Below are 13,140 nucleotides of genomic sequence, written 5' to 3' on the forward strand. Positions count from 1 at the left end.
CTAAGCATGCATGTGTGTTTGTGTGTGTGTGTGTGTGTGTGTGTGTGCGCGCGCGCATGTGTGTATACATATGCAGACATGCACACTACTAAGTAACAGTAAAATGACAAATAGTACTTACAAAGTCGTAATCATATATTGTTTTGTTTGTTTGGTTGGTTGGTTTGGTTTGGTTTTTTGAGACAGGGTTTCTCTGTGTAGCCTTTTGTACCACTGTGAAAGTCAGCATGACTTTCCTGAACAGTATCCAATTACCTGACATCTTAAAGGTCAGTTTGGGTGTCTATTTAATAATGCATGAAGAATTTTGAAAAAAGAGACATTTTAAAGTTTATGAATGGCCAGCAAACTAGTTTGGGGATAAAGCAGCTCTATGCTTTCATTTCTCTTCGGTTGATGTACCCTACTTAAATGTTGAAAGCACACTTCTAAATAAGTCTTTGGCTTTTTGTTTGTCCGTTTATTTTATTTTTCATAGAAAACACCAAATTGTTAAAGACTTTAAACCTGACAACATATCGTCCAGGTTTACTTTATTGATAACTAATATTTTATTTAATATAAAAATTAGTAAGCTAACTTACACAGTTTTACATGGGTCCTTATGGGTATAGGCACTATGCCTGTATCTATGTCCATGCGCCAAGTGTGTCCCTGCTGCTCCTTGGATGCTAGAAAAGGGAGTCAGATCCCCTGAGACAGTTGTGAGGAGCCATGTGGGTACTGGGAATTGAACCCAGGTCTTCTGAAATAACAGTCAGTGCTTTTAACTCTTGAGCTAGCTCGCTAGCCCCATACATGAGTCTTTCTAAAGTCAATTTTTTATTACTTTATTGGTCCAGGGAGATGGTGGGAAGCCAAAACTTGTGCCTAAAGATCAGAGGGAATTTTGTGGGGACAGGTTCTCTCCTACTTTGTGGGTGTCATGGATCAAACTCAAATCCTCAGGCCTGACAATAAACACCTTTACCCTTGAACCTCTTTGTCATCCCTTAAGAGCAAATTGAACTTTGGGCACTATTTTGGACAGAACTTAACCTCTGGATAATTCACTGCTTCTCCTGCCAAACTGAACCAATGAAATGTTGGCAAGCACTGTTGATTTATACAAGAGAACATTCTAGTCATGAGACCAAAAAAAAAAAAAAATCTTTCCAGCTTATTGCACATCATAAAGTAAGGATTTGCACCGAAAGGTCTACCTTCTGCAGTTCAAACCAAAATCTGGTGAGGTTAACATTAGACGGAGCCTTCCAATCTAACTGCAGACTAGTGTTCTCTGGAACCAAGGCAGAAGGTTTCTCTGGTGTATCAAACATGCTGACAGTGACAGGATGACTCTCAGTACACCACATTTCCTCTGAGTGGCAGGCCAGGACCTTTTTGTTTAAAAAAAAAAAAGAAAAGAAAACGAAAAAGAAAAAGTCTCTTAGTCTTCTCAGAACATAAGCTTGAATACGGCAATGAGAAGTTGCCCAGGACACTCAGTACCTTCAACACATAGAACTGTCCACCAGATAGTTTAGTGACAAGGAGAGCAAGCCTGGCACTTGGAAATTCACCCTGTCTTAGAGGAGTCGTGGGAATCGGAGCCAGGTGCGACATAACCAGCTGATAGCGGACTGACTCTTTGGGTCCGTTCGGCCTCTGCGATTCTGTCCAGAGGATGTGGAGACTGGTGTCTGACAGCACAGTTGCGTTAATATGACAAACTGCCCCGGGCACTGAAAATAAATAACATCGAAGGCTAAGGGACATTACAACAGCCCTGGGTGGTGGAAAGAAGCGAGAGCGTCAGTTGAGGAACAGCTCTGTCACGTGAGCGGAATGAGCTGGAGAGGTCCAAGGGAAAGTTGGCCTCGGAACTGGAAGTGAGCGGGCTGCCTGAAGAGCTGTTCTCTATTTTTGCCTAATGACCAAATCATTCTCTGACCCCAGCTCAAGTCTACAGCCAGTGAGGAACTACGGAATTTGCGAGGGCTTTGTGGCCATCATTGAAAACAGCTGAAAGAAACGAGTTCCACTCTTTGGATTCTCTACCCACTGTTTTTTTGTTTTTTTGTTTGTTTGTTTGTTTGTTTTTGTTGTTGTTGTTGTTGTTGTTGTTGTTTTTAAGACTGTAAAGCTCTATAGCTGTAAGCCTCAGGGCGCTGAACACATTGCACATTACACCTTGCTTTTCTTTCCTGTCCTGCCACATGTGCAGAGACCTGTGACACATGGGAAGAGAGTGACACTGTGTGGCAAGACCAAAGAATGTGTTTCTTGGCCAAACTACATTTTGATGTTTTATCTTCTAGTTGCTTTGTGCTTTGCCGGGACATTACTCAGTCCTGACAAGGGTTCGAGCCAGGGTCAGGTCGCTAAAGTGTTTTCCCCGAGGTCACAGTCCTTACTGAACTTTAAGCACTCCAACAATGACGATTACTTAGCAATCAGATTCAATTAAAAATAATAATAAAACAGATGCAAGCATCACACATACCATAGAGTTCCAAGACAGAACCTTTCATCAGCACATAACTTACCTCCACTTTCAGTTTTTCCCTGAATCTCTTTTCCCAGAGGCAAATGTTCTAAAGGATCTGAATAGTAATTCTTCACAGCGACCTGAATCACATATGTTGAAAATGGCTGCAAACCTTCAATGCGGACTACGTTCTCCTGTGACTCCTATAATTGAATTTTTAAGTATTTGATTCTTGTATCTCATACAAATTACTGAAAACAGCTGTTCTTGATATCTCCTGATACCACTGCCTCGATCTAACAGACTTGGCTTGTTTAATATCTCCATGAGTAACTGACAAATGACTGGCGGGCAACTCTGGACCAACGTGAAGTGACTCAGCTCACAGGGCAGTGAGAGCCACAAGAGGGCAGTATTTCATTCTCATTGTATTGCAATGTAGGGTTGTAAAGTTTGCAAATTTAACAATAAAAGACCAAAGAAAGGCAGTTAAGCATTGTCAGAAATAAGGTCTGACGGGGTGAAGGACACCCCTGAGGGTCTGGTTCTCAATACTGGCCGGGCTCTGGAACCATCCAAGAAGGGTTCTGAATGCACTATGTTTTGGTTCCACCCTCGGCAATTCTGACTGAGTTGTCTTGGGCGAAGCTTAGGTTGAGAGTTACTGACTCGGACCCATCTTAATCAATTTACAGACAGGAAACTATAGTAGATCGAATAATGTAAATATCCAGGGTCACAGCACAGCCTGTTCAACCAAAGAATAATGCACACTTTATGACAACACACAGAATCTAAAGCCTAGAGCTGATGATCAGTTAAGCAAATTTGATTTGCTTAAGTAAAGCAAGGCTCAAAGCAAAACATTGGACAGATATTATTCCGTTAGTCTAATGACCAAACACCAACCAACACCAACTTGGGATGAGTAGTGATAGTTCATTCATCAAGAAATAGCTAGACCCAGGCACAGTGATATATGCCTGTAATGCTGTAACTCCAGGAGCAAGGCATTCTGCAGTCAGTTCAAGGCCAACCTGGGCTACAGGGCTAGTTTCTTGCCAGCTAGGTCTATACAGTAAGATGGTGTCTTGGAGAGACAGAGAGAAAGAGGGATGATAAGCGTACTGTCTAGCGCCTGTCTACTATTCCACACAACTAGAGAAACAATGACAGATAACAAGCAGATGAAGTTCTTGGACTACAAGTCACAACTCACAAAACAAGTAGACAAAAATATACTGTATACTTCATATTAAATAAATGTTATAAAAGGACACATAATAGTCACATTTCCTCTGTCTCATTCACTCCTTGGCTCTTCCATTTGATGGCTAGGGGGTAGGAACAAGGCTCTATCGCTCTCGGGGACAATCAGGGAGGGGAAGAAACTTTGTTCTCTCAGGACCCAAAAGAAACAGTTACCATGGCAACCCATAGCTAGTGTTACTAAGTTTCTCTAATGTTTAGCTTACTCCCAGGCAAGAAGGCTAGAGATCAATATGCTTTGATCAGTGATTGGCTGGAAAGAATTTTAAAGCAAAGAAGCTTAAAACATCTTTGTCAGAATGTGTGGTCAAAGGTGTACATCAAAAAAGAGATCTTATAAAGACAAAAGCAGCCAGCTCAGGGCTTACCAGCACTCCATGTTTCCTGTCGGAGCTGTTTGCCCTATCAGCGTCCATATAGTAGACCAGGTATGTTGGTGTGGGGCTGGTAATGCCAGGCCATGTGAGGTTTCTCTTGACTGGAGGTAATTCGAGTGTGAGGCTGGTATTGGTGGCATTCAACACAGTTGCTTCTACCATATCTGAAGTTAGAGATAGATATGCTTTATCTAAAATAAGAAGAAGAAAAGACAAATCTGTAGGGAAAGAATAATAGAATAATATCCAACAAAGGTGATAGCAAATGTTAGAAACAAATTTGTAAAGTATACAGGACATTTACTTGAAATGAAATATGCCTGATATTGTAAGCCCTTTGATAAAAAACAAAATGGCTTGCCTCCTGATCCTGGCTGTGGCAAACTATCCTGGATCCTCCCCAGTGTCCTCTTTCTTTTCTCCACATTCAAACATGTCTGATGTTTAAGACAGCATACCCAGAAGAAACTCATTTTCTGAACTATAATTGTAGCTGGGACAGTCACAAGGCACCATCTTGGCAGGTGTCTGCTCTGTGAGCCTTCCAATGTGGCATTTGTCTCAGTGATAATGAAGGGGAAATTGCTGTAAGACTCCCCGCCTAAGATGCAACCTGAGATGTCACCAGGAACATGAGCAATCTCGTAAGAACTTACTAGAAGACATGCTGCAAAGTTTGAGGCTAGCATGGTGGCACATGCTTGCAGTGCTAGCATTTGGGAAGCAGATACACCGAGGGTCAAAGGCTTGATTCTGTCTTCTGTGTATGTAATGCTATTGCACTCTTAAACTCACTGTAGCTGAGACCCATGCATAAGATCACCACAAAATTTGACATGTGAACACTGTCATCAAAATAGGTCGCCGGAAAGATTTATATGCAAATACTGGTTGACAAGAAAGAGACATTTTCTTTAGCGATAAGTACACATGCTCCTATAAACAAACTCTGATGCGTACAACTGTGAATATCACTAATGAAATCCATTACATTACCAAAAAAAAAAAAGAACACTTGCTACAAACTTGACAACCTGAGTTGGTACCCACAGTAGAAGAAAAAGGACTTCTGAAATTGACCTCTGACCTCTATGTACTCATCATGGAAAGCATCCACCTGCGTTCATATTCTCTGTCTCTGCCTGTCTCTGTCTCTCTGTGTCTCTCTCTCACTTTCACACACACACACACACACACACACACACTAGTAGTAAATAGGCTTTCTAAAATTATATTAAATAGTAGAAAGGGGATAGGAGGAAGAGGAAGGATATTAACAAGAGTGAAAGACTGAAAGAAGGAAATGGGTGGTATTATCAAAATATGCTCTGTACACGTATGAAAATACCATCAGGCAACCCATTGCTATACACAAATAATATATGCTAATAAAAACATTAAAATAAAAAAAGAGCTCGAGGTCAGCTTAGACTACATAATAAATTCAAGACTAAATTAAACTACCTAGACAGGCCATATGTCAAAAACAACAAAAATGTAGGCAAGACAGAAGTTAAGGTGCCAATGGCATGATATCGTACCTGCAGATAACACTCAACCAGCCATGGCATACCCTGGACAAGCTGAGGGAGCAGTAGCCACATAGACTACACTAGGAATAGAGAAAGTTGTGTGCTCTAGCCCATGCAATGGCACACCACGCTGAAGGCTTCACTTCCTCCAGTTTGTGGCTGTCTCTGTGAGAAAAGTGACCAAAAGCAACTTGTGTGGTGAAAGGGGGTTATTTCAGCTTACAGATCATAGTCCATTATCAACGGAAGCCACTACAGAAACCCAGAGGCAGGAGCTGAAAACAAACTCCATTTAGGAAAGCTGTTTAATGACTTGTGCCTCATGCCTAGCTCAGTCCTGTATAACTCAGGCCCAGATGCCCAGGGGTGGCATGCCTCACAATGGGCTAAGCCTTTCCACACCAGTGATTAATGAGGAAAGTGCCTCACAGACGTGCTCACAGTCCAATCTTATGGAGGCAGCTGCTCACCTGAGGTTCCTTGTTCTCAAGTGAGTCTGTGTTAAGTTGACATAAACTAACCAGCAGAATTGACCCCTTGTCAACTTGACATACAAAGACATCATTATTAAATCATAACTGTTCCTTTCTTGCTTCTTCCCAAGATCTCATGGTAATATCACAGCATAAAGCACAGTCTGCATTTTGAAAGCTCCACAGCCTTTTAAAAGTCCAGTGATTTAAAAGTCCAAGTTCTTTTTTTTTTTTTAAAGAAGTCTAAAGTCCCTTAACTGTGGTCTTTCATAAGAATGAAAAACAAAGTCTTGGTCCAAAATGTAAGAACCAGGATATGAAAGCAATTACATCAAGAAAAACCCAGTATCCAGCACCAAACCAACTCCTATAGCTCAAAATCTAGCATCTAGGACTCACTCATGATCTTCTGGATCCAAAAGGCTTAAGCAGCCACACCTCTCTGGCTTTACCATCCCTAGCACATGCACAGGCTCAGGCCAGCTCCATTCTACATCTGGTGCCATCTTCGGTGGTTGTCCCAACCCTGGTATCTCCAATATGCTGAAATCCCCACTGCAACTGAGGCGGCACCTCCACCAGTAGCCTCTCTGGGTCTCTTTGTGTCACATGACTAAGCCTCATCTGCTGTCCGTGGCCCCTTCAGTCCTTCAGTTCTCATGCCACCAAGTGCTCATACCATGTGGGAGACAGACATTGCCAAGTTTGGCTGCCAGCTTGAGATGAAGACTTGGTCCTCTCTGGACAACAGTTCCTGTATGCTGACCCCAAGAAAATATTCCCCAGAAGATTTCACCTCAATGGTGTTTGGTCTCTTGTTAATAGCAGCTGATTATTCATCCCAGCCCACTAGCATCTATCATTCTAGTAAAGAAACGGTTTCCGTCCACATATTCTTTTGTTGTTGTTGTTGTTGTTGGTTTGGGTTTTTTGTTGTTGTTGTTGTTGTTCTGAGACAGGGTTTCTCTGTGTAGCATTGGCTGTCTGGGACTCACTTTGTAGACCAGGCTGGCCTCGAACTCACAGCATCTGCCTGCCTCTGCCTCCCGAGTGCTGGGATTAAAGGTGTGTGCCACCACGCCCGGACCATCCACATATTCTTAATTCGAGTACATCACACAAGCAGCTGATAGAATCTTTGCTTCCCTTGGAAACATTCCAAAGCAGGCCTCCATTATCTGTACCTCTCTGCCATAACAGTACATTGAGAGCTGATCAGTCAATGGCTTTTTCTAAGCCAAAGTCCCAAAATACCCCCACAGTCCTCTCCACAAAAAAAAAAAAAGAAAGGAAGGAAGGAAGGAAGAAAAAAGAAAAGAAAAAAGCATGATCAGGTCCATCAAGTCACACCTGACTCTCTGTTTCCAATTTCTGTATTAGTTTGCTGCTCTGCTGCTGCTGATAAAACACCTATCAAAACCAATTTGGAGGAAAAGGGGGTTGATTTCTGCGTTCACTTTATAGTCTGTCACTGAGGGAAGGCAGGGCAGAAACTTAGAACAGGAACCCTGGAAGCAGGAACAGGAGCTGAGGCCATGGAAGAACTGGTTTTCTCCTCATGACTTGCTAAGCCTGCTTCTTTTTTTTTTTTTAATACACTCCAGGACTACCTATCCAGGGAAGGCATCACCCATTCACCCATAGTGGGCTGGGCCCGCCCACATCAATCAAGAAAATACCCCATAGGCAGATCCACAAGCTAATCTGATAGAGGCAGTTTCTCAAAGTTGAAGTTTCCTCTTCCCAGATGACTCTAATACGCATCAAGTTGATATAAATTAACCAGCACATCAGTGATGCCCCTAAAATGATCTTTCTGTCACATGCAGCTGATTGTAATTTCTGACCCATTCCACCTGACAAGCACCATGTAAAGTGCCAGGCACTACAAATGTGATTTTATCTGAAACATACATAACCCTACACCAACTCCTTGGCCCATTGTCTACTGGAGTTTACAACATGGCTCCTATCTAATGTTCTGTCTTGTCTCCTGCCTCTGCAAAGTTACACTCCACCCTGGTCACACTGCACCCTGGTCTGCCAGCTCTGGTAGGTTACCACCTGTCTGTCCCCTGGTGCAGGCTCCCTCCACAGTCTGAAATGGCCTTCCTCATCCATCCTATCTCCCGGGAAGCCCTGGCCATGCCACAGATTTCCAGACGAGAGAATGACACACTTTAGTTGCGATCTTTATCATTGGTGCTTGCTAACTATAAGTGCATCCATTGCATCTAGCCAGATGCTTAGGAGAGAAATGTCTAAGCACCAAATATTTGACCATGCCCTCTCCTTGACTTCCTTGAGAAGGTGACTCCACTTTTCCTGCAGAGACAATTATCTAGCTCACAGATGTTTATGTATTATTCTACCTCTCAGCGCTCCACATTTAAAATGAATCTGAATCATAGTAAAGCGTGCTCGGCTAGACCGACACCTTTGATTGCTGAGAAGAGGGAGTGCACTAAGAGCCTGTGAGTCTAACTTTGAGAACACTGGGAAGTCCTGAGGATTTGAGAAAGATAATTTAACTAATGCCACAGAGTGGGCCGCTCTCCAGTACTGACCTCTGGTCTAGATAAACAATGGGATGCCCATATTAGGGGAAATAGAGCAAAAAAAATCACTCAAAGATTAATGTTATTTGTTTTTATTTAACTAGTATGGTAGGTATATTGAAGTGTTGGAAATATCGTTTGGTACAGAAGGAAAGTTTTTCCATCCCTCTTTTCCTTCCTCCTGCACCATGCCTCCCTTCCATTCTTCTATTTTTCTTTTTCTTTTTCTTTTTTTTTTTTGAGATATATGCATGCAATAGCTGAATTGTTCTTTTTTTATTAATTTATTTATATTACATCTCAGTTGTTAGCCCATCCCTTGTATCCTCCCATTCCTCCCATTCCTCCCTTCCTCCCACTTCCCTCCTACTCCCCTCCCCTATGTCTGTGTCTGAGGGGGACCTCCTCCCCCTGTATATGCTCATAGGGTATCAAGTCTCTCCTTGGCGACCTATTATCCTTCCTCTGAGTGCCACCAGGCATCCCCATCCAAGGGACATGGTCAAATTTTTCAAATCCCATAGTTTGAAGATGCTGAATGCCTCAGGAGCAAAGAAACTGGTAATTCCCTAAACTCTCCAGCAGATGGAGATAAAGTGCCTTTCCCAAATGGACCTACAACGCTGTAAAGGGAAAGCTTCTATTCTTGCTAATGATAGTGTCTTAAACTAGAGAGTTTCTATAATAAAAATCATGCAACTCTTAGAGCCTCTGCTGCTAGGTATGTTATTTTATAGTGCAGCTTTGAATTCACAGTAAAAATGATATAAAATTGGAGAGCTCGCTCATATATCACAATAAATACATAGACTCCCTCATTACCAATAATCCTCATCAAAGCACCACGTGATTCACAATCAATGAGCCTACTGGAAGATATTATTACCTAAAGGCTGTAGTTTGCATCGGGCTTCTCTGCTGTGCTGTGTGTTTGAGATGTGTGTGTGTGTGTGTGTGTGTGTGTGTGTGTGTGTGTGTATCTTCTGTTACAGTATCGTACAGAGGCATTTCACTACCTTAAACACACTCTGTGCTCCACCTACTTAACCCTTTTCCCATCATCCCTAGTCACCACTGAGTTCATTACTGCCCGCCTGTCCTACTTTGCTTCTTTGTTGCTGTGAAAAATGCTTACCAAAACCAGCTTGGGAAAGAAAGGGTTAGTTTGGCATCAAGGCTACAGTCCCTTATTTGGGGGGAAGCCAAGGCTGAAGTACAAGACTAAAAAGGAGCATTGGCCATGGCTCTGCTGCCTCTGGATTGCTCCGGCTTTCTTTATACTCCCAGACTCACCTGCTTAGGGATGGCGCCGCCCACAGGGGGCTGGGTCCTCCTGCATCAACTAGCTGCTAAGAAAATGCTGAGACAGAAAGGCATGGGAAACAAGAGTGAAGGGGCAGGGAGAGGGAGAGGGGAGCGTGGGAGGGGGAGGCAGAGGCGGAGGCGGAGGCGGAGGGAGTGAATCAGAATCAGAATATATTATGTGAGGGGGGGAAACTATCTTCAATAAAAGAAGAAAAATATGACCCACAGGCCAGTCTGATGGGAATAGTTCCTTAACGGAGGGTTTCTCTTCCCAGGAGACTCTAGCTTGTATGAAGTTGACAAAAACTAACCAACACACCGTGATGGTGGTTTCTGCATTTGCAGAATGCCCCACACTAGGTGACCTTTTCAGTTTAGTTTCTTTTATTGCCTTCTATGTGTGTGTTTTTCCCCCAGTCTTTTCACAGCTTCATTGCTCCCCCCCTTTTTTTTCCTCCAAATATTTTACCTTTAGGTTTATAGTCCATTGTTAGCTCACTTTTGTGATACTTAAAAAGTTCTTTCCAACTTAATTTGTTAGAAATATGCTCCTTAGCTGGGCACTGTGATACATGCCTGTAATCCCAGCACTCCGGCAGGCAGGTCTCTGTGAGTTCGAGGCCAGCTTGGTGTACAAAGCAAGTTAAAAGCACTGGGAAGGCAGAGGCAGGCAGATCACTGTGAGTTCGAGGCCAGCCTGGTTTACAAGTGAGTCCAGGACAGCCAAGGCTACACAGAGAAAACTTGTCTCGAAAAAACAAAAACAAACAAACAAAAAACAGGAGATTGGGATAAATGTGAAGACTTCCTATTGGGACTCTAAGTGAGAGAAGTGTGGGAGAATGGGGAAGTAGAAGAATCCAGAGGGTCCTAGAAACCTACAAGAAGAACATCATGATGGGCAGATCTGGACCCAGGGGGGTCTGCTCAATCAGCCAAAGACAACACATGCAGTAAACATCGAACCTCTACTCAGATCTAGCCAATGGACAGGACATTACAGTTGTGTGGAGATGGGGAACTGACTCTAACATGAACTTTGGTGCTCCATATTTGACTACTTCCACTTGGTGGGGAGGCCTGGTGGTACTCACAGAAAAGATAAACAGGCTACCAAGATGAGACTTGATAGCCTATGACCAATGGTGGGGGAGGAGGTCCCCTTCGGTCACAGACCTAGGGAGAGGAATAGGGTGAAAGCGGGAGGGAGGGAGGAATGAGAGGATACAAGTGAGGGGAAAACAACTGAGATATAATCTGAATAAATTAATTAATTAAATGTAAAAAGTGAGAATCTGAACATGAAAGAAAGAAAAAGAAAAAAGCTAAGAACAAAAAAAGGAAAGAAAAAATATTCTCCTTTCACCATTATGTCAGTTTTATCCCCCCCCACCCCCCCTTAAAGCTTTCCTTGACTGTATTTATAGTTATATTACTGTTTACCTGGTTGTTTTTGCTGTCTTTCTTTCAATGCCATGGGGCCTTGAGAATTATAGCTTTGTAGGCCAAGGTCACTCACACTTCTCAACTTTATTCTTTTCCTTTGTTATTACATCTTTTCATCTTCATATAAGCATTATAACCTGTTTATCAATGTCCACAGGATCATTTCCTGTACACTGAGGGGCCCGCTTTGCATCTAGGGATGGAATTGGGGAGAAGTGGCATCCTGGCTTCATATCCATGAATGTAAACTCTCTGGGTGTTCGTTTCACTTCCCTTTGAGAGCCCCTGGTAGAATCTTGTGGAACTGATCACATAGGTCTTGTGGATATTTTGTTAGACTTGTGTGCAAATATTTCTTTGGGGGAGATGATAATATAAACAGTCTTAGTTACTGTAGGTTTGACTTTGTTGCTGAGAAAAGTTAACTTTGCAGCATCCTACAGACTTGCCAGAGCACTTACTAGTTTGGGGAGATTTGCTTGTTTGTTTTGTTTTGTTTTGTTTTGTTTGACAGCTCTTTCAGATCTTCTGTGTAAATGACCGTGTCATCTGTAGGTAAATATGGTGTTACTCTCCCTCTTCAATGTATGTGTTCTTTATTTTCCTTATCTATCTATCTATGTATCTATCTATCTATCTATTTTCTGCATTGCCCAACACATCAGTCTCTAGCGACACACACAGCTATGAGCACTGGAAAAGCAACCAGTGCCCGTGAGCAGTTCACCAGTCCCTGAGGTCAGAGTGAGCTGGTTGTTGCTGGGCGTGGTGGCGCAACGCCTGTAATCCCAGCACTTGGGAGGCAGAGGCCGGCGGATCGCTGTGAGTTCGAGGCCAGCCTGGTCTACAAAGTGACTCCAGGACAGCCAAGGCTAATACAGAGAGACCTTGTCTCAAAAAAACAAAAAACGAAACCAGAGTGAGCTGGTTGTCAAACCAACCTATGCTGCTTTTCCGCCTGCACTGCATGCCCTCATGCAGGACCTGCCTCTAACCTCAAGCCTACAGCAGGCTCCAGCTGCCTGTCTGGGTCTCGTCACACTCAAATACTCTCCACAGCCAACAAGGACAGCATTTTAGGGCTGAATCTTACAAAACGTGCTGTTTTAAGCCTGTAAATTCCTGAGCTCGCCAAGACATTCTTATCCACAGCTTGACTCCTGTGGCCCTGGCAGCTAGTCAGCCCTTTGCCTCTCTACTCTCAGAGAGAGAGGGACCTTATCTGTGGTTTCCGGATCTAAACTGGTTGCCACACCTTAATCTTCTGTGAGCTTCTAAAAAATCTTTTAAAAGAAAGTGTGCCCCAACTATCGGCAGCGGTAGAGAAGCAGGGCTGACTCCTGCCCACACATGGCACAGGGCAGGTGGGGACAGTAGACAGGAAGCATCACACGATGCCAGCACTGAAAGGAACTCATCTTGGACCCATGGTAGAATGCCCACTGGATGGACACCACAATAAAGACAGATCACCTTGGAGTCCCATGTCCCAGGCCCAGACAGAAAATGCAAAGCAAAGGAGGAGAAATGGGGACCCCATTGGCTTGATGCACCTCCCTGCAAAGGGTCTCAATTCTCCTCTGTTATGAATGAGAAATAATCCTCCTCCCAATTCTCACTGGGAGCCAAGCTCACCATCTATAAATAATTGGAGTTAGAAATGCCTGGGTTGTCAAAGGTCAACCCATTATACACACAGCATCCTTCCTT

General features: G+C 43.3%; 1 protein-coding gene across 6 annotated transcripts in view; it reads right to left on the reverse strand.

Moving 5' to 3' along the window:
* ROS1 (ROS proto-oncogene 1, receptor tyrosine kinase) overlaps positions 1–13,140 on the reverse strand; it is a 146,041-nt gene that overhangs the window by 44,793 nt on the left and 88,108 nt on the right. For all 6 annotated transcript variants that reach the window (XM_084777297.1, XM_084777299.1, XM_084777300.1 and 3 more), the window contains 4 exons: positions 4,108–4,307; positions 2,529–2,673; positions 1,492–1,724; positions 1,203–1,379 (listed from right to left, as the gene is read on the reverse strand). In XM_084777297.1, coding sequence (XP_084633423.1) covers positions 1,203–1,379; positions 1,492–1,724; positions 2,529–2,673; positions 4,108–4,307 — 755 coding nt within the window. The remainder of the gene's footprint in view (positions 1–1,202; positions 1,380–1,491; positions 1,725–2,528; positions 2,674–4,107; positions 4,308–13,140) is intronic.

The sequence above is a fragment of the Acomys minous genome (genome assembly GCF_964271855.1).
Source record: "Acomys minous genome assembly, chromosome: 3".
NCBI classification, from domain to species: Eukaryota; Metazoa; Chordata; class Mammalia; order Rodentia; family Muridae; genus Acomys; species Acomys minous.